A 20,510-nucleotide genomic window follows, 5' to 3' on the forward strand; every position below is an offset into this window, starting at 1 on the left:
GAGCAAAAGCAGAACATAGAAGAATAAATTGCTTAGTGGGATTACAGGTGAAATGGATTATCTCATCTAGTACCTATCTGCTGTAGGTTCTAAAATAATGCCCTTTATACAGATGAGCAAATTGAACTTTATATAAATTAACTTGCCTATCTGGAAAGTGACAGAGCTAACACACTAAAAATCAAAGGCTCTCATTAATTTTCAACAATGAGTAAGTAACTTTTGTAATGTAAATGCTATTTTTAAAAACCTACAAAAGGATAAAGTCTCTTTACGCAAATGAGAAAGGAGAATACATGTCATGCCAATTAAACCCACTGAAAACCTAGACAGGTTTTTAGCCAGTAGAGGAGTAGTGTTTTCCAAACTGGTAGTCTTCATATAGTTCCACAGTATGTCAGCATTAGCAGTATTCAATACTTAAACAAATTTGGAAAATCCTGGCTTAAAATTATTTTTTATTTTTTTGAGACAGAGTCTCAAGCTGTCACCCTGGGTAGAGTGCTGTGTTGTCACAGCTCACAGCAACCTCAAACTTTTGGGCTTAGGTGATTTTCTTGCTCAGCCTCCCAAGTAACCGGTACTACAGGCGCCTACCTCAATGACCAGCTATCTTTTTGTTGCAGTTACCATTGTTGTTTAGATAGCCCAGGCTGATTTTGAACCCCTTGGTGCATGTGGCCGGTGCCATAACCACTGTGCTATGGGCACCAAGCCAGAACCTACTTTTATTGTAGCATACAGGTAGTATCTCCAAAGAACACAGTTTAGAGAAAAAAGCAATATAATTAAAAATGTCCATTCTCAAACTGGGCTACATTAAAAAAAAAAAAAAAAAAAAAATTTTTTTTTTTTGGCTGGGCATGGTGGCTCACACCTGTAATCCTAGCACTCTGGGAGGCCGAGGCGGGTGGACTGCCTGAGCTCATAGGTTTGAGACCAGCCTGAGCCAGAGCGAGATCTTATCTCTAATAGCCAGCCATTGTGGCAGGTGCCTGTAATCACCAGCTATGTGAGAAGCTGAGGCAAGAGCATCACTTGAGCTCAAGAGTTTGAGGTTGCTATGAGCTGTGATGCCATGGCACTCTACCCATGGCGACAACTTGAGACTCTGTCTCAAAAAAACGAAAACTTTGGTGGCGCCTGTGGCTCAAGGAGTAGGGCGCTGGCCCCATATACCAGAGATGGCAGGTTTAAACCCAGCCCCGGCCAAAAACTGCAAAAGAAAAAATTTTTTTAATAATCATCAAAAGTGCAGAGTCATAGCTGGTGGCTCATATCAGTAATCTCAACATTTTGGGAGGATCAAGACCAGCCTAGGCAACATCACAAGACATCATCTCTACAGTTTTAAAAATCAGCTGGTCATGATGGTGTACACCTGTGATCCCTACTCTGGAAGCTAAGATGGAAGGATCCTTTGAGCCCAGGAGTTTCAGGTTACATTATGCTATGATGGTGCTACTGCACTCCATCCTGGGCAATAGAACAAAATCTCTTTAAAAACAAAGTAAGACTCAAACCTATAATCCTGGCCCTCTGGGAGGCAAAGGTGGGAGGATTGCTTGAGCTCAGGAGTTGGAGATCAGCCTGAGCAAGATCAAGACCTATCTCTATTAAAAACAGAAAAATTAGCCAGGTGATGTGGCAGGCACTGTAGACCCAGCTACATGGGAGGCTGAGGCAAAAAGAATCACTTAAGCCCAAGAGTCTGAGGTTGCTGTGAGCTGCGATGCCACAGTACTCTACCAAGGGCAAGATAGTGAGACTCTGTCTCCAAAAAAAAAACAAAACACAGAATAGATTCGTAAAGCCATGGACATTGTTAACGGCACTAATCAAGAATCTTCCCAAAAACACAGGATAAAAATTTAATGCACAGTAAATTATTTTTGTTTTCCAGTTAACAAAAAGATTAGCTCTCGGAGAGTTGAGGTAGTGTCTTTTTTTTTTTTTTGAGACAGAGTCTCACTATGTTGCCCTCAGTAGAGTGCTGTGGCCTCACAGCTCACAGCAACCTCAAACTCTTGGGCTTAAGCAATTCTCTTGCCTCAGCCTCCCAAGTAGCTGGGACTACAGGGCACCTGCCACAATGTCCAGTTATCATTATTGTTTAGCTGGCCCAGGCTGGGTTCGAACCTGCCAGCCTCGGTGTATGTGGCTGGTGCTATAACCACTACGCCACGGTTGCCAATCCAGGTAGTGTCTTTTTTAAATTTTAAAATCAAACTTCAAGGGTGGTGCACATAGCTTCACCCTTGTGGTTTAGGGTGCCGGCCACATTCTCCAGGGCTGGTGGGCTCAAACCCAGCCCAGGCCTACTAAACAAAACAAAACAAACAAACAAACAAACAAAAACCAGGCATTGTGGCAAGCACCTGTAGTTCCCAGCTACTAGGGAGGCTGAGGCAAGAGAATCACTTGAGCTCAGGAGTTTGAGGTTGCTGTGAGCTATGATGCCAAAGCACTCTACTGAGGGCAACAAAATGGGACTGTCTCAATTTAAAAAAAAAAGAAAGAAAGAAAGAAAAATTAAACTTCTCTGTCCTGTTCATGTGGCAGCCCCCCCTGGCAGTCCACCCAGGGTTCCATGTGCTCTATTAGAAGTGGGGCAAAGGGCGATCTACATGCACAGCCCCCCAAGCCTTCCTTACACTAACCCACTCTGTTAGCATGATCACAGATAGTCTTAGCTCTTTAAAAACTCTGCTTCTTCTAAAGGGGAAAATTCTTTGTAACTAGAACAGCTTACCTAATTATGAACAGCATTTAAAATGAGCAGGCAAATATGAATTGCTAATTTAAAAGAACAACTATACAAGGGAATGACTACTAATGGGTACAGGGTTTCTTTTGCAAGGATGAAAATGTTCTAAAATTAGACTGTGGGGTGGCGCCTGTGGCTCAGTGAGTAGGGCGCCAGCCCCATATACTGAGGGTGGTGGGTTCAAACCCAGCCCCAGCCAAACTGCAACAAACAAATAGCCGGGTGCTCTGGCAGGCGCCTGTAGTCCCAGCTACTTGGGAGGCTGAAGCAAGAGAATTGCCTAAACCCAGGAGTTGGAGGTTGCTGTGAGCTGTGATGCCATAGCACTCTACCGAGGGTGATAAAGTGAGACTCTGTCTCTAAAAAAAAATAATAATACAAAAAATAATAATAATAATAAATAAAATTAGACTGTGGTGATAGTTGTACAACCCAGTGCAATAGTTAAAAAATACTGAACAGTACACTTTAAATGGATAAACAGTATGGTATATGAAAAGCACATCTTAATTAAGCTATTCAAAAAAAGAATAAATATTCAGCAAATCAGAAAATGTCTTTGTAGGCTCGGCACCTGTAGCTCAAGTGGCTGGGGTGCCAAGCACACACACCGGAGCTGGTGGGTTCAAATGCAGCCCAGGCCTGCCAAACAACAATGACAATGGCCAGGCGTTGTGGTGGGTGCTTGTAGTCCCAGTTGCTTGGGAAGCTGAGGCAAGAGAATCTTTTAAGCCCAGGAGCTTGAGGTTGCTGTGAGCTGTGACACCACAGCACTCTACCCAGGGTGACGGCTTAAAACTGTCTCAAAAAAAAAAAAAAAGTCTTTGCAAATATATACTAAAAACATGTATAGACATATAGCAAACAGTTAAAAAAAATTTATTACATAAAATTGCCAATTTAGGGCAGTGCCTGTGACTCTGCCACAGTGGGTAGGGTGCCAGCCTCATCTACCAAGGGTGGCCGGTTCAAACCCGGCCCTGGCCAAACTGCAACAAAAAAATAGCTGGGCGTTGTGGGGGGCGCCTGTGGGCCCAGCTACTCAGGAGGCAGAGGTAAGAGAATGGCCTAAGCCCAGGAGCTGAAGGTTGTGAGCTATGTGATGCCACGGCACTCTACTGAAGGTGATAAAGTGAGACTCTGTCTCAACAACAACAACCACCACCACCACCAATATAACCACTTATCTCTAAGAAATAAGGCTATCCTAATGAGTCTTAGGTTCCCACTGCACAGGTAAATTAAAGAATGGACTTAACTAGTACTTCCACTAAGCACAGCATTACTGTATTTCAAAAAAGTGGAAACTAAAACGTTAACATTTGTAATACGTGTTAGATTGAGTTAGAAAGCAGAAATTAATTAGATTCCTTTAGCTGACCACCAACCAGATAACTGTATCAACGTAAAAGTCCCTAGGGGGTGGCGCCTGTGGCTCAGTGAGTAGGGTGCCGGTCCCATATATCGAGAGTGGCAGGTTCGAATCCAGCCCCTGCCAAACTACAACAAAAAATAGCTGGGCACTCGGGCAGGTACCTGTAGTCCCAGCTACTCGGGAGGCTGAGGCAAGAGAATTGCCTAAGCCCAGGAGCTGGAGGTTTCTGTGAGCTGTGATGCCACATCACTCTACACAGGGTGATAGCTTGAGGCTCTGTCTCAAAAAAAAAAAAAAAAGAAAGTGCTGGCTCGGCACCTGCAGCTCAGTAAGTAGGGTGCCAGCCACATACACGAGGCTGGCAGGTTTGAGCCCAGCCCAGGCCTATTAAACAACAATGACAACTTCAACAACATTAACAAAAAATAGTAGGGTGTTGTGGCAGGTGCCTGTAGTTCCAGCTACTTGGGAAGCTGAGGCAAGAGAATCACTTAAGCCCACGATTTGAAGTTTGCTGTGAGCTATGACGCCAAAGCACTCTACCTAGGGCACATAGTGAGACTCTGTCTCAAAACAAAACAAAACAAAAAAAAAAAAGAAAGCTTGTTTTCGAAAGAATCTTAATCCGTTCTAACTCACGTCATCTGGTATAACTATTAATATTTATACACAAGTTTTAAAACATTATTTACATTAATTCGATCTGTATTTCTAATATAAGGATATCACCTCTTAAACCTACTTTCAAACAACTTTTCAAAGAACAAAATTGTTGATAACCTTTACATTCATACAGTCCAGAGACGATTTTGGGGGGGAAAGTATAACTTAATACTTATTAAAGTACTTATTTTGTTTCTTGACATAGAAACAAAGTCCTAACCTTCTCAACTTGTTCTTTTTTTGTGTGTGTGTGTGTGTGGTGTTTTTTTTGGCCGGGGCTGGGTTTGAACCCACCACCTCCGGCATATGGGACCGGCGCCCTACTCCTTAAGCTACAGGCGTCGCCCTTCTCAACTTGTTCTAAAAAGTGGCAACTACTTCAGAGACAGAAGTGGAGACTCTTTAGAGAATTAATGTTCTGGAGAAATTTGGAAGGACTTGCACATCATATTAAGACAATGCCTGCTTGAGCACAACAGGAAAACAAATCTGGGCAGTGCCTGGGGCTCAGTGGGTAGGGTGCCAGCCCCATATACAGAGGGTGGTGGGTTCAAACCAGGCCCAGACCAAACTGCAATAAAAAACTAGCTGGCTGTTGTGGTGGGTGCCTGTAGTCCTAGCTACTCAGGAGGCTGAGGCAAGAAAATCACCTAAGCCCGGAGTTGGAGGTTGCTGTGAGCTGTGACGCCACAGTACTCTACCAAGGGTGATAAAGTGAGACTCTGTCTCTAAAAGAAAAAAAGAAGAACACAACTCCAAGGTTGCCAACTACAACTGTGATAAACTGAGTAAGACAAAATTATAGAGATGTGTTTACAAAGGTGCTTGACTCTGGGAGGCTGAGGAGGGTGGACTGCTTGAGCTTAGGAGTTCGAGATCAGCCTGAGCAAAAGTGATACCTCATCTCCACTTTTAAAACAGAAAAACTAGCCAGGCATTGTGGCTGGCACTTAGAGTCCCAACTACTTAGGAGGCTCAGGTAAGAGGCTCACTTGAGTCCAAGAGTTTGAGGTTGCTGTGAGCTATGACACTAGGGCACTCTATTCAGGGCAACAAAGTGAGACTCTGTCTCAAAAAAAAAAAAAAAAAAGGACCAGGCACAGTGGCTCATGCCTGTAATCCCAGTACTCTGGGAAGCCAAGGCAGGTGGAATGCCTGAGCTCTTACATTCAGGACCAACCTGAGCAAGAGTGAGACCCCACCTCTAAAAATAGACAGGCATTATGGTGGGTGCCATAGTTCCAGTTACTTGGGAGGCTGAGGAAAGCGATTCGCTTGAGCCCAAGAGTTTGAGGTTGCTGTGATCTATGACAACATGGCACTCTACCAAGGGCTACAAAATGAGACTCTGTCTCCAAAAACAAACCAAACCAAACAAACAAACAAAAAAAGATCATAGATCCCGCTCACCGAGATTAAAATTTTATTCCCTACCTCACTAAGCAGCTGTCCCTAACTTAGTTATTATAATTTGAAGCCTTCAAGTCCTCATCAGAAATTCTAAGAATATTCCCAAATCACACTATACTATTTGTACTCATTTTGGTGAGATCTCTATCAACACAAATTATTTATTTCATATTAAAAGTGTAAAAAGTAGTGAGTGTGATAGCTCATCCCTGTAATCCTAGCACTTTGGGAGACTGAGGAGGAAGGAATGCTTTAGGCAGGGAGATTGCTTTACCAAGAGAGAGACCCTTTCTCCACTAAAAATTGAAAAATTTAGTGTGTTCCTATATCCCAATTACCTGAAAGGCTGAGGCAGGAAGATCACTTGCGCCTAGGAGTTGGAGGTTGCAGTCAGCTATGTTAACATGACTACATTCTACCCAGTGAGACTCATAAAAAGAGGGGAGCTGTGTTCAATGTAACATAAAATACTTCATTCCTTTTCAACCAATTTATGCAAGTGACATTTGCTTATGTATAGGAACATGTGTATGTTAAGATAGGAGCAAAAGTTTCGAATTTTCTACCTAAAGATAACAAGAATCTGAAACTTTTGGAAAACATACATGCATCTCTCTATAAAGTCACACAATAATCAGTATGGTTTCTGGAGAACTGAAGAAAAAGACATGAAGAAGAAATTATATGTGAAAGATAGTGTGAATTTTCCTAAGAATATGAAAGATGAATACACTATAAAACTCGTTTAAAGACAGCTACATGTTTTACTTCTTTAAATCAGCGAGGCATAAATTCATCATTCTAGTAATAAAACCTACTCTTAATGTGAAAATAGTTCCTAAATTATGGTAAACATACTCTATTTGAGGGGAGGGGAGAGGATGAAAAAGAAAAGAGAAGGGGGAAAAAAGAAAACAAGAAAAGGAAAAATGTAAGCCTGTTAATTAAATCAAAAACCCATTCCCCTAATTCGTTCTTACCTGCGATCCTCTGATTTAGGGATGGGGTTGGTGCAGCGCTGGCTGTTATACTTGGCCACATATTCACATTGCTTGAAGGGGGCAGTCTTGTCCTCCAGAACGTGTCTGATACAAAAAGCGTAGCCGTTGAGTCGCCGCTGCTTGCACAGTTTGGGGCTATATGAGCACAAGGGCTTATTGTCAACCTCAGAGAAGTGTATATGTTTCCCTTCATACATCACGTGACTCTGTTCCTTGTGAACATCAGCTAAAAGACCGCCAAAAAAAGAAACCCAAATGATAAATCAGAGAGTATAAGGCAGACTTAAACTGAGAATTTCACTGAGGTACTTCAGGCCCCACAGCCATACCTGATTTTAAATCTTCTGCACCATAGCAATGTTAAGAGAACCCCAAGGATACCACAGTTTGGAATGCTGCAGAATCAAGATGAAGCAGATTGTCTACAAAAATATCAAAAGGCCTAGTTAACAAACAGGAATAAGCAAATCTAGCTCATCCAGGAAGTAAAATACTATAGTATCACCCTTCCTGATGTGATAGATTCTTCCTATAATACAACATCCCAAAAATGAGGTTAAATAAGAACATAAGAGGCATTAAAAAATAGTATGTCCCCCCCCAAATTTAAATGACATTTACTTTAAGTTTTAAAAATACTTTATTATTATTATTATTATTGTAGAGACAGAGTCTCACTTTATCGCCCTTGGTAGAGTGCCGTGGCGTCACACAGCTCACAGCAACCTCCAACTCTTGGGCTTAGGCAATTCTCTTGCCTCAGCCTCCTGAGTAGCTGGGACTACAGGTGCCCGCCACAGCTTGTTTTTTGTTGCAGTTTGGCCAGGGTTGGGTTTGAACCCACCACCCTCAGTGTATGGGACAGGCATCCTGCTCACTGAGCCACAGGCGCCACCCACAAATACTTTAAAATAGCACAGCTTTTCAGAACTCAAATCCCTTTACAATGTCAACAGTATAAACTAACATCCCTCAGAAATTCCACATTTTTTGATATGCCAGCAAAATATGTGGCAATTTCTAACAACTGTTTTTATGGAATACAAAATAGAACAAATTTCCGCTTTAAAGGATGTTATTTTCCCCCTAGTATTTCACCATACCTATCCCATTCAAACTCAATAAACTTCTGGGGCCCAAAGACTAGTTGCCTGACCACACTTACATCATTCAGTTCAGTGCTGTGCACCACAGGGTGCTTCCAATTACACTAATGAGGACAATAATGATGGCTTAAGTCTTTTCAGATTCTATACAATTGAAGAATGGGGCATGGTATCTCATGTAATCTGTGCTGCTATAGAGGCTCAGGCCAGAGGACTGCTTTGAGGCCAGGAGTTTCAGACCAGCCTGGGCAACACAGGAAGACCCTGTCTCAAAAAGCAAATCAGCTGGATGTGGAGGATCACTGGAGCCCAGGAGTTTGAGCCTGCAGTGAGTTATGATGATGCCACTGCACTCTGGCCTAGGCAACAGAGCAGAACCGTGTCTCTAAAATAAAAATAAAGGAAAAGAAAAGAAAGAAGAAAATGCAAGGAAACAATTATATAATACTCACTCACTACCTCTTTATACAATACAGGTCCAACAATAGCATTTAGGTAGCAACAGACAGAAACTGAACCTACTTTGTAATGTTAGGATCTTAGTACCCTCGTCTAGCCCTCACTGCTCCATACTCAGTCATTCAATTGGCTAATGGAACAGTTTAGATGCCCACTACTGAAAAAGTCAAGAAGTACCCTTTTCTTGGCTAGTGAATAACAAGATATATAAATGCCTGAGGTATCAGAAGGCATGGTTATTCAATTACAAAACCTGCTGCTTACTGTATTACCTTGAACAAACCATTCAACCTTTCAGCTATCTCATCTATAAAATGGGGATAATAACAGCAGTTATGCTGTCATCGGGTTGCTCTAAGGATCAAATGATACAAAGCATGCCACATACTAAGTATCATGCCTGGTCCATGTAAGCACTGGATAAATGGCAGTTATTATTCTTAAGTATTAATTCTTTTAATGTATTACTACATTCCACCTGCCAGTGATAAGATAAGGCAGAGAATTTGCATTCTCCTTGAGAAACGTTTCACATACTGTAGCAAGCAAAACAAAACACCTGAAATACTAGCTTAGTTTAAAAAAAAAAAAAAAAAAATCAATCAATCGGGCGGCGCCTGTGGTTCAGTCGGTAAGGCACCGGCCCCATATACCGAGGGTGGTGGGTTCAAACCTGGCCCCGGCCAAACTGCAACCAAAAAATAGCCGGGCGTTGTGGCGGGCGCCTGTAGTCCCAGCTACTCGGGAGGCTGAGGCAAGAGAATCGCTTGAGCCCAGGAGTTGGAGGTTGCTGTGAGCTGTGTGAGGCCACAGCACTCTACCGAGGGCCATAAAGTGAGACTCTGTCTCTAAAAAAAAAAAAAAATCACATTCGGGCCCTGGTAGCTCAGTAGTTAGGGTGCTAACCACATGCACTGGGGCTGGCAGGTTTGAACCTGGCCCAGGCCTGCTAAAAAATAAAAATAAAAAAAATAGCTGGGAATTGTGGCAGACACCTGTAATCCCAGCTACTTGGGAGGCTGAAGCAAGAGAATGGCTTGAGCCCAAGAGTTTGAGATTGCTGTGAGCTATGATGTAGGGTGACAAAGTGAGACTCTGTCTCAATAAAAAAAAAATTACTTTCATTTACTAAGTCAGTCTGATCACATGGCAATATAAAGAACAAGTGCCTTCCTTCCCTTTTCATCTTATTAGTATTGTGTGGAAGAAAGGTTGGACTAAAAATTGAACTTTAGTTTGGAATTCAACTTTAGTTTAGAATGTTTGGAATAGGAAATATTTCAAAGCAAATCCATGCCATTTTTCATTTTTATCCTCCCCTTGCTCTACTCATCCACCTGGAGGAGCATATCTTTCACGAATTAACTCAAGTAAATCTAAATGAACTTTAAGAAAAAAATACCATAGAAAGAAGTAAAATAAGTCATTTATTTACAGAGTCAATTTTACCATGTTCACAGAAAAAAGCTTCATTATCTATATATATATGAGAATGGTTTATAAATCACAGAAGTCTGTGGGCAGGGATGAAGGGCAATGTTCACCTGTTACTGACTTACGCAAGTGTATCCTTGCCAATACTGTTGACTCCCCTTTCTTTCCGGTTTTGCCCATTACCCAAACTAGAGTGCAGTGCAGTAATGGGATCATAGTTCACTGTAACCTCAAACTGCTGGGCTCCAGGGATCCTGCCTCAGCCTCCCAAGAGCTACCAATAACCAAGCTCAGAGCTTTCCAGTTTTTATGAATATTCCCCCCCAAATGAATTGGCTGACACTGCTACTCCTAAATTTAAATGAGAATTGCTTTGAATCAACATTAGGAATAAATAAAAAGTACTTCCTATGTTAAAGAAATTAAGCCAGTCATAATACCTAATTTTATTTTATTGAGTTTTTTTGTTTTTACTCAGATTTCAAAGCTAATTTTCTCAAACTCTTTTTCAGTATCCATGGATATGATCATTTTTCTCTTTTCTACTTTTTAAAATCTTGGTGTTGGGCGGCGCCTGTGGCTCAAAGGAGTAGGGCGCAGGCCCCATATGCTGGAGGTGGAGGGTTCAAACCCAGCCCCAGCCAAGAACTGCAAAAAATAAATAAATAAATAAAACATAAAATAAAATCTTGGTGTTTAGTATTTCCTGATACTCATCTCTTCTTACATTCCTGGATATAAGAAAAGGAACTTGCAGCGGCGCCTGTGGCTCAGTCAGTAAGGCGCCGGCCCCATATACCAAGGGTGGCGGGTTCAAACCCGGCCCCGGCCAAACTGCAACCAAAAAATAGCCGAGCGTTGTGGCGGGCGCCTGTAGTCCCAGCTACTTGGGAGGCTGAGGCAAATGAATCGCTTAAGCCCAGGAGTTGGAGGTTGCTGTGAGCTGTGTGAGGCCACGGCACTCTACCGAGGGCCATAAAGTGAGACTCTGTCTCTACAAAAAAAAAAAAGAAAAGGAACTTGGTCAGTATGTATTAGCCATTTAATGTCTTCCTAAATTACTCTTACTAATATAGCTTGGATTTTTGTATTTTCACAATGGTCTGGACTCCATGGAGTTTTCTTTTTCTGTGCTCAATCAGATTTCGTATCAATATATGTTTTAAAACATAATTCAGAAAATGTTTCTTTTTTTCCATGTTATTGAGCAATGTAAAAAGCATATCAGTTATTTTGTTCCATAGAAAGTTGCCTGGTTCCAGTAGGGCTATTTTGTGCAGAAGTTCAGGTTTTCTTTTTTTTTTTGGCCGGGGCTGGGTTTGAACCCACCACCTCCAGCATATGGGACCGGCGCCCTACTCCTTGAGCCACGGGCGCCGCCAAAGTTCAGGTTTTCTTTTCTTTTCTTTTTTTTTTTTTTTTTTTGAGACAGAGTCTCACTATGTTGCCCCTTGGTAGAGTACCGTGATGTCACAGCTCACAGCAACCTCAAACTCTTAGGCTTAAGCAATTCTCTTGCCTCAAGTAGCTGGGACTCCCAGGGCCTGCCACAACACCAGCTGTTACTTGTTGCAGTTGTCAGCAACTGCAAAGTCTCGTGCATGTGGCTGCCAATCTAGACGCATGTGGCTGACGCTGTAACCACTATCCTACAGGTGCCAAGCCAGTAGTCCAGGTTTTCAAATTTATCTGCATACAATTTCGCAGGGTGACCTCCTCTATTTATATATTTATTTTGTTTCTTTAGAGACAAAGTCTCACTTTGTCACCCACAGTAGAGCACTTTAGTATCATAGCTCACAGCAACCTCTAACTCTTGGGCTTAAGTGATTCTCTTGCATCAGCCTCCCATGTAGCTGGGACTACAGGCGCCTCCCACAACACCTGGCTACTTTTGTTGTCATTGTTGTTACAGTTGTCATTTTTGTTTTAGCTGGCATGGGCAGAGTTCAAACCTGCTAGCCTTGGTGTGTGTGGCCAGCGCCCTACCCACTGAGCTATGGGGCACCGCCCTGTTTAGTATTTTTAAAACCAGCTGCAAGGCTGGGCGTGGTGGCTCACGCCTATAGTCCCAGCGCTGTAGGAGGCCGAGGGGGGTGAATTGCCTGAGCTCGGAGGTTGGAGACCAGTATGAGCAGGAGTGAGCCAGAGTGAAACCCCATCTCTACTAACATCAAAAAAAAAAAAACAGCCAGACTTGTAGTGGGCGTCTATAATCCCAGCTACTGGGGAGGCAAAGGGAAAGAGAATCGCCGAAGGAAGAACAGTAAAAAAAAAAAAAAAAGTCAAACAAAGAAGAATGAACATGCAAGCTGAAATTAAAAATAAAAATACGGGGCGGCGCCTGTGGCTCAGCGGGTAGGGTGCCAGCCCCATATGCCGAGGGTGGTGGGTTCAAACCCAGCCCCAGCCAAACTGCAACAAAAAAATAGCCAGGCGTTGTGGCGGGCGCCTGTAGTCCCAGCTACTCGGGAGGCTGAGGCAAGAGAATCATGTAAGCACAAGAGCTGGAGGTTGCTGTGAGCCGTGTGATGCCACAGCACTCTACCGAGGGCGGTAAAGTGAGACTCTGTCTCTACAAAAAAAAATAAAAATACGGCAGCACCTGTGGCTCAGTGAGTAGGGCACCGGCCCCATATGCCGAGGGTGGCAGGTTCAAACCCAGCCCCGGCCAAACTGCAACAAATAGCCAGGTGTTGTGGCGGGCGCCTGAGCCCCAGCTGCTCAGGAGGCTGAGGCAAGAGAAATCACTTAAGCCCAAGAGTATGAGGTTGCTGTGACCTGTGATGCCACAGGACTCTATCCAGGGCGACAGCTTGAGGTTCTGTCCAAAAAAAAAAAAAAAAAAATGAATTTTTTTATTTTCATTCTTTCCCCTCTCAGTCATTTATTCACATCTATGAACTTTCCTCTACTTTAGCCCTACGCCACAGATACTAATTCACAGAATTCTGAATACTTTCTAGTTCATTTGGATTTGATTTTTAAATATCTCCTTTGACCCAAGATTTATTTATTTTTTGATGGTACCATTTCATTTTTCTTTATTTAAATTCTAGTTAAGAGGTCGGATACAGCGGCTCACACCTGTAATCATAGAACTCTGGGAGGCCAAGGTAGGAGGATCCCTTGAGCTCAGGAGTTCAAGACTAGTCTAAGAAAGACAGACATCCTGTCTCTACTAAAAATAGAAAAATTAGCAGTGGTGGGCTCCTATAGTACCAGCTACTTGGAAGGCTGAGGCAGGAGGATCTCTTGAACCCAGGAGTTTAAGGTTGCTGTAAGCTATGATGTGCCATGGCACCCTAGCCTGGGCAACAGAGTGAGAGTCCATCTCAGTCAGTCAATCAATCATTCAATCAATAAAAATTCTTGCTAAGGGACGGTGCCTGTGGTTCAGTGGGTAGAGCGCTAGCCCCACATACCAAGGGTGGTGGGTTCGAGCCCAGGCCCAGCCAAACTGCAACAAAAAAATAGCCACACGTTGTGGTGGGTGCCTGTAGTCCCAGCTATTCAAGAGGCTGAGGCAAGAGAATGGCCTAAGCCCAGGATTTGGAGGTTGCTGTGAGCTGTGATGCCACAGCACTCTACTGAGGGCGATAAAGTAAGACTCTGTCTCTACAAAAAAAAAATTCTTAAGAAGAAACAGCATAATCTGCATATATCTCTGCCTTTTGTGTTTGGCTAATATTTCCTTGGGGCCTAAGGAAAAAATATTCATTATTTCTACAATATCTTGTTATTCCATATATAAAGCTATTTAAGTCCCTATGTCATTTTGTTTGTTCTGTCAAAGGTTGGAAAAGCTAAATCAAATCCCCTATGATAATCTGATTTCTGTTTCTCCATATAATCTTTATTGTTACACATTTTAGCACTGTAGTATTTGGTATAATAGAAGCATGACCATTAGACTGTCAGTCTTTATCATTAAGAATTCATAATACTGAAATATGGGTCAGGAAAAAAAAATTCAACTCAGCCAGGAACAGTAGCTCATATTTGTAATCTTAGCTTTGGAAAGTTGAGGCAGGAGGTTCATTTGCATGTAGGAGTTTGAAAACAGCCTGGGCAACAGAGCAAGATCCCATTCTCTACAAAAAACAATTAACCCAGTGTGACGGCATAGGTTTTTAGTCTCAGGTACTTGGGAGGCTGAGGCAAGAGGATCACTTAGTGCAGGAGCCCAAACTTGTAGTTAGCCATGATCACATTACTGTACTCCAGTTTGGGTGACAGAGCGACATTCTCTTACATTTTTTTTTAATTCAATCGATGCATTGTATCTTTTTTCTCCTTAAATATGGAATGCTTCACAAATTTGCCTGTCATCCTTGCACAAGGGCTATGCCAATCTTTGTATCATTCCAACTTTAGTATATGTGCTGCCAAAGCAAGCACTATTTTATCTTCAATTCAATCTTGTCTGACACAAATATTGTCCACACTTACATTCTCAACTTTTCTGAGGCACTATATATCATTGGTCAGCCAATTATTTCTTACAGGATGAATGTGACCCACTGCCAGTTTTTATAAATAAAATTTTATTGGAATGCAGCCATCCTCATCATTTACACACTTTGGGGGGGGGGGAGGGACAGAGTCTTATTATGTTGCCCTTGGTAGAATGCCGTGGCATCATACCTCACAGCAACCTCAAACTCTTGGGTTTAAGCGATTCTCTCGCCTCAAGTCTCCCAAGTAGCTGGGACTACAGGCACCCTTCACAATACCGGGCTATTTTTTGTTGCAGTTGTCACTGTTGTTTTAGGCCTTGGCCAGGTGCAAACCCACCAGCTTTGGTGTATGTGGCCGGCACCCTACCCACTGAGTTAAGGACACTGAGCCATTTACACACTTATTGTCCATGGCTCCTTTTGGGCTGTTAACAGCGGAGTTCAGTAGATGTGACAGAGATCATATGCTCACAAAGCCTAAAATATTTACTAAAATATTATTTGCTTTCCCCATAAGCCACCTGCAGTGATGTATGAAAATGGTTTGCTATTCATTTGTCCCAGAAAATCCCATAAGATCAAAAATCAAGAAGTTCAAATCTTGTTCACTTTAAGAACACCTGTGAAACTGCCCAGGCCATAGGGTACGCATATACAAAAAGTCAGAGTGGCTCAGCGCCTGTAGCTCAGCAAGTATGGCGCCAGCCACTCACGCCAGGGCTGGCAGGGCTGGAACCTGCCAAACAACAACAACTACAAAAAAAAAAAAAATAGCTGGGCTTTGTGACAGGAACCTGTAGTCCCAGCAACTGAGGAGGCTGAGGCAAGAGAATCGCTTAAGCCCAAGAGCAGTGGTTCTCAACTTGTGGGTCACGGCCCCTTTGTAACAATGAAAATACATCCTGCATATCAGATGTCTACATTACGATTCATAACAGTAGCAAAATTACAGTTATGAAGTAGCAACGAAAATAATTTTATGGTTGGGGGTCACCACAACATAAGAATCTATATTAAAGGGTCGCAGCATTAGGAGGCATTAGGAAGGTTGAGAACCACTGCCCAAGAGCTTGAGGTTGCCGTGAGCTGTGATGCCACAGCACTCTATTGAAGGCAACATAGTAAGACTAAAAAAAAAGTCACTGAGTATCTGAAAAATCTTACTTTACACAAACAATGTGTTCTATTTCAACATTACAATGGGAGACCTGGTAGGTATGCCCAGGCCAAAGAGTGGGGCTGGATAAAAAGGGTGTTGCATTTTTGTTACACAAACTAATAATGCAGAGAGTAATACTGAACTCTCTTAAGGGTTTAGATGTAGGTTCTCTGGTCATTGAGCATTTTGAGGTGAACAAGCACCCAAGATGCATTGCCCTACTTACAGAGCTCATGGTTAGCTTAATGCATGCATGAGCTCCCCTACCACATGGAGATGATCCTTACTGAAAAGGAACAAACTTCTAAAACCAGAGAAGGTAGCATAGAAGATATCCCAGAAGACACTGAAGAACAAAAACTCAGGGTGGCGCCTGTGGCTCAGTGAGTAGGGCGCTGGCCCCATTTACCGAGGGTGGTGGGTTCAAACCCAGCCCCGGCCAAACTGCAACCAAAAAAATAGCCAGGCATTGTGGTGGGCACCTGTAGTGCCAGCTACTTGGGAGGCTGAGGCAAGAGAATCACCTAAGCCCAAGAGCTGGTTGCTGTGAGCTGTGACACCATAACACTCTACCAAGGGTGACAAAGTAAAACTCTGTCTCTTAAAAAAAAGTAAAAAAAAGAACAAAAACTCACTCACAGCACAAGAATTGATTCCGTATAAAATAAATGAAATAAAAGTAAAAAATATTATTTGCTGATCATTTTTTAAATGTAACTCTTACAGGGTTTTTGTTCCAATGTTAGTCATATTTTTTAATAAATGAATTTATCCAATTTATAATTTTACACTTATTTATGATAGGTATTTCATTTTAAATTCTATTATCTTATTTCTTGCATTATTTTACTTCTATCTTTTTATTACATATTTCACTATGTAACAGCATAAAACAACATGGGTTTCAAAGGTGCAGTCTACTTATGTGTGGCTTCTCCCTTTTACCCCTGCCACTCTTGAAACAGCAAAACCAAACTTCTCTTCCTCCTCTTCCATCTACTCAACAGGAAGGGAAGGATGGAGACATCTGGATGAGTCACTTCCAATTAATGCATAGTAAATATGTCTTCTCTTCCTTATGATTTTTTTTTTTTGTAGAGACAGAGTCTCACTTTATGGCCCTCGGTAGAGTACCGTGGCCTCACACAGCTCACAGCAACCTCCAACTCCTGGGCTTAAGCGATTCTCTTGCCTCAGCCTCCCGAGCAGCTGGGACTACAGGCGCCCGCCACAATGCCTGGCTATTTTTTGGTTGCAGTTTGGCCGGGGCCGGGTTTGAACCCGCCACCCTTGGTATATGGGGCTGGCACCCTACCGACTGAGCCACAGGCACCGCCCCCTTATGATTTTTTTAATAACATTTTTCTTCTCCCTAGCTTACTTTATTGTAAGAATACAGTATATAATACAATTAACATACAAATCATGTGTTAACTGTTTATGTTATCAGTAAGGCTTCTGATCATTTATTACTAAAAAAAAAAAAATTTTTTTTTTTGAGACAAGAGTCTCACTTTGTTACTCCCAGTAGAGTGCAACGAAATCACAGCTCACAGCAACCTCAAACTCTTGGGCTCAAGCAATTCTCTTACCTCAGCCTCCTGAGTAGCTGGGACTACAAGCACCTGCCACAATGCCTGGCTATTTTTTGAGACCAGGTCTTGCTCTTGCTCAGGCTGTTCTCAAAACTGTGAGCTCAGGCAATCCACCAGCTTCAGCCTCCCAAGTGTTGGGATTACAGGCATGAGCCACCATGCCCAGCCAAGTAGTAAAGTTTTAAGGGAATCAAAAATATGCACAGATTTTCAACTGCATGGAGAGTTGACACCTCTCAGCCTCACACTGTTAAAGGGTCAACTGCAGCCTGCTTTCTTGAAATATTTATTTATGGTCCCTCTCCTTTTAATGACATTTTTTTACTTCACACTAAGAAAACTAGTACACTTAGCATTATCACAATTAATCCTGCTATGGATGAGAAAAATTTTCATACTTGCAACTACCTACCCATCTTCAGATCTTATTTTATTGTTTTTACATTGCCATACTTTAAAAGATTTTGGGCCAGGCATGGTGGCTCACACCTATAATCCAGCACTTGGGAGGCCGAGGTGGGTGGATTGCTTGAGCCGACAGGTTTGAGACCAAAAAATAACCGGTGTTGTAGCAGTCGTCTATACGGTTGAGCCCAAGAGTTTGAGGTTGCTGTGAACTATGATCGCATGCCATTCTACCAAGGGCGACAAAGTGAAACTCAAAAAAATTAAAAAGTAAAAGATTTTTTGTCCCAGCTACTCGAGAGACTGAGGCAAGAGAATCGCCTAAATGCAGGAGTTGGAGGCTGCTGTGAGCTGTGGGACGCCACGGCACTCTACTGAGGGCAATAAATTTAGACTCTGTCTCTAAAAAAATAAGAAATACAGGGCAGCGCCTGTGGCTCAGTGGGTAGGGCACCGGCCCCATATACCGAGGGTGGCGGGTTCAAACTCAGCCGCAGCTGAATTGCAACAAAAAAAATAGCTGGCGTTGGGCGGCACCTGTGGCTCAGTCGGTAAGGCGCCGGCCCCATATACCGAGGGTGGCGGGTTCAAACCCGGCCCCGGCCAAACTGCAACCAAAAAATAGCCAGGTGTTGTGGCAGGCGCCTGTAGTCCCAGCTGCTCCGGAGGCTGAGGCAAGAGAATTGCTTAAGCCCAGGAGTTGGAGGTTGCTGTGAGCTGTGTGAGGCCACAGCACTCTACCGAGGGCCATAAAGTGAGACTCTGTCTCTACAAAAAAAAAAAAAAATAGCTGGCATTGTGGTGGGCGCCTGTAGTCCCAGCTACTTGGGAGGCTGAGGCAAGAGAATGGCCTAAGCCCAGGAACTGGAGGTTGCTGTGAGCCGTATGACGCCACAGCACTCTACTAAGGGCAATGAAGTAAGACTCTGTCTCTACAAAAATAAGTAAAGAAAAATAAATAAATAAATAAATAAAATAAAATAAAATATACAAAAAAAATACAAAAATAAAAGATTTTAACTTGGCCCGGCACCCGTAGCACAGTTGTTAGGGTGTTAGCCACATACACGGAGGCTGGTGGGTTCAAGCCTGGCCCAGGCCAGTTAAACAACAATGACAACTGCAACAAAAAAACAGCTGGGCTTTGTGGTGGGTGCCTGTAGTACCAGCTACATGGGAGGCTTAGGCAAGAGAATCACTTAAGCCCAAGAGTTTGAGGTTGCTGTAAGCTGTAATACCACAGCACTCTACCAAAGGTGAAAAGGTAAGACTCTGTCTCAAAAAAAAAAAAAAGATTTTAACTTTAGTTCTACATTAAATTTGTTGTGCTACTCATTAATCCTTTAACTTAGTTTTCCATTCATCTTTTGATTCAATAATTTAAAACATAAGCTATTTCACATACCTCACTATAGCCTCAAACTCCCGGGCACCATCAATCCTTCCACCTCAGCTTCCCAAGTTTCTGGGACCACAGACATGAGCCATTATACCCAGACATTTTTTTAATTTTGGCACAAATTTCTCAAGCTTGCCTCAATTATCCTGTTATTGTGTTATAAGTGCTGCTTTGAAAGTGACTTTCATTTCTATAATGACTATGTTTTTCTCTTATTTTGGACCCTGGTTCCATCAGCTCATTCTTATTTCCTTCTGTTATCATTTATTCTTGAGCTTTAGGATTTTATCTTTAAACTCCTGTTTCAAAGAACCTGCCTTACCTTCCAGCATACGGAATTATTTGTTCAGTTTTCCCTGAGGCTTGACTCCAAGCTGGACTAGTTTCCCTAAATCACAGGGGCACAGGTGGCATAAATTTTAAGGGGATAATTACTATTCAGTTGACCAAGACGAGGAGCTGTGATGCTACTTACAGCCAGTTTCTCCACTCTGAAATTCTTGCAAAAATAGCAATACACAGTTTGTAATTGATGCCTGACCTCTCTTGCCACTCAGGAAGTCAAAATACATCCCCAACTGTGCCCATCCAAGCGTAGGGTTATTGGTTTGGTTCTCAGGGTATATTACCGTCTTGAGAAACAACTGCTTCTCTGACGCTTTCTATAGGAAATCATCCTCTCTAGGAACCCTCTCTTCCCCTAATGAAATTTTCACTGTGCTCGTAGTGTTAAGTCATACATTCTGATTACAAGGTTATGGCAGTTGTCCAAGATTTTAGTTTCTTTTTTTTTTTGAGACAGAGTCTCACTTTGTTGCTCTCCATAGAGTGCCTTAATGTCACAGCTCACACCAACCTCAAACTCTTGGGCTCAAGTGATTCTCTTGCCTCAGCCTCCCAAGTAGCTGGGACTATTGGCACCCGCCACCAATGCCAGTTATTTTTAGAGACAAGATCTTGCTCTGGCTCATGCTGGGTTTTGAACCCGTGAGCAATCCACCTTCCTTGGCCTCCCAGAGTGCTAGGATTGCAGGTGTGAGCCACCACACCCGGCCTCTTGAGTTTCTTTTCTGTTTCTCAGTCTCCTTATTTATTTACTTATTTACTTGAGACAAAGTGTCAGGCTATAACCCTGGGTAGAGTGCCGTGGCATCACAGCTCACAGCAACCTCCATTTTGGACTCAAGCTATCCTCTTGCCTCAGTTTTTCTATTTCTAGTAAAGACAGGGTCTTGTTCTTGCTCAGGCTGGTCTTGAACTCATGAGCTAAAATGATC

The 20,510-nt window shown here is 42.7% G+C and overlaps 1 protein-coding gene and 1 non-coding gene across 4 annotated transcripts in view; both read right to left on the bottom strand.

Annotated features, from left to right (window-relative positions):
• INO80D (INO80 complex subunit D) overlaps positions 1-20,510 on the bottom strand; it is a 91,151-nt gene that overhangs the window by 54,386 nt on the left and 16,255 nt on the right. For 2 of the 3 annotated variants that reach the window (XM_053597815.1, XM_053597813.1), the window contains exons 2-3: positions 7,546-7,638; positions 7,196-7,442 (exon numbers count right to left, since the gene is read on the bottom strand). In XM_053597815.1, the coding sequence (XP_053453790.1) occupies positions 7,196-7,413 (218 nt within the window). In that variant the 5' untranslated portion in view covers positions 7,414-7,442; positions 7,546-7,638. Of the gene's footprint in view, positions 1-7,195; positions 7,443-7,545; positions 7,654-20,510 lie in introns of those variants that run through there. The other variant, XM_053597814.1, reaches the window with a different exon arrangement.
• On the bottom strand, positions 14,513-14,616 carry LOC128591002 (U6 spliceosomal RNA). The gene has a single exon (XR_008381456.1). It is a non-coding gene; the product is annotated as a U6 spliceosomal RNA (small nuclear RNA).

Source organism: Nycticebus coucang, chromosome 7 (genome assembly GCF_027406575.1).
Source record: "Nycticebus coucang isolate mNycCou1 chromosome 7, mNycCou1.pri, whole genome shotgun sequence".
NCBI lineage: Eukaryota > Metazoa > Chordata > Mammalia > Primates > Lorisidae > Nycticebus > Nycticebus coucang.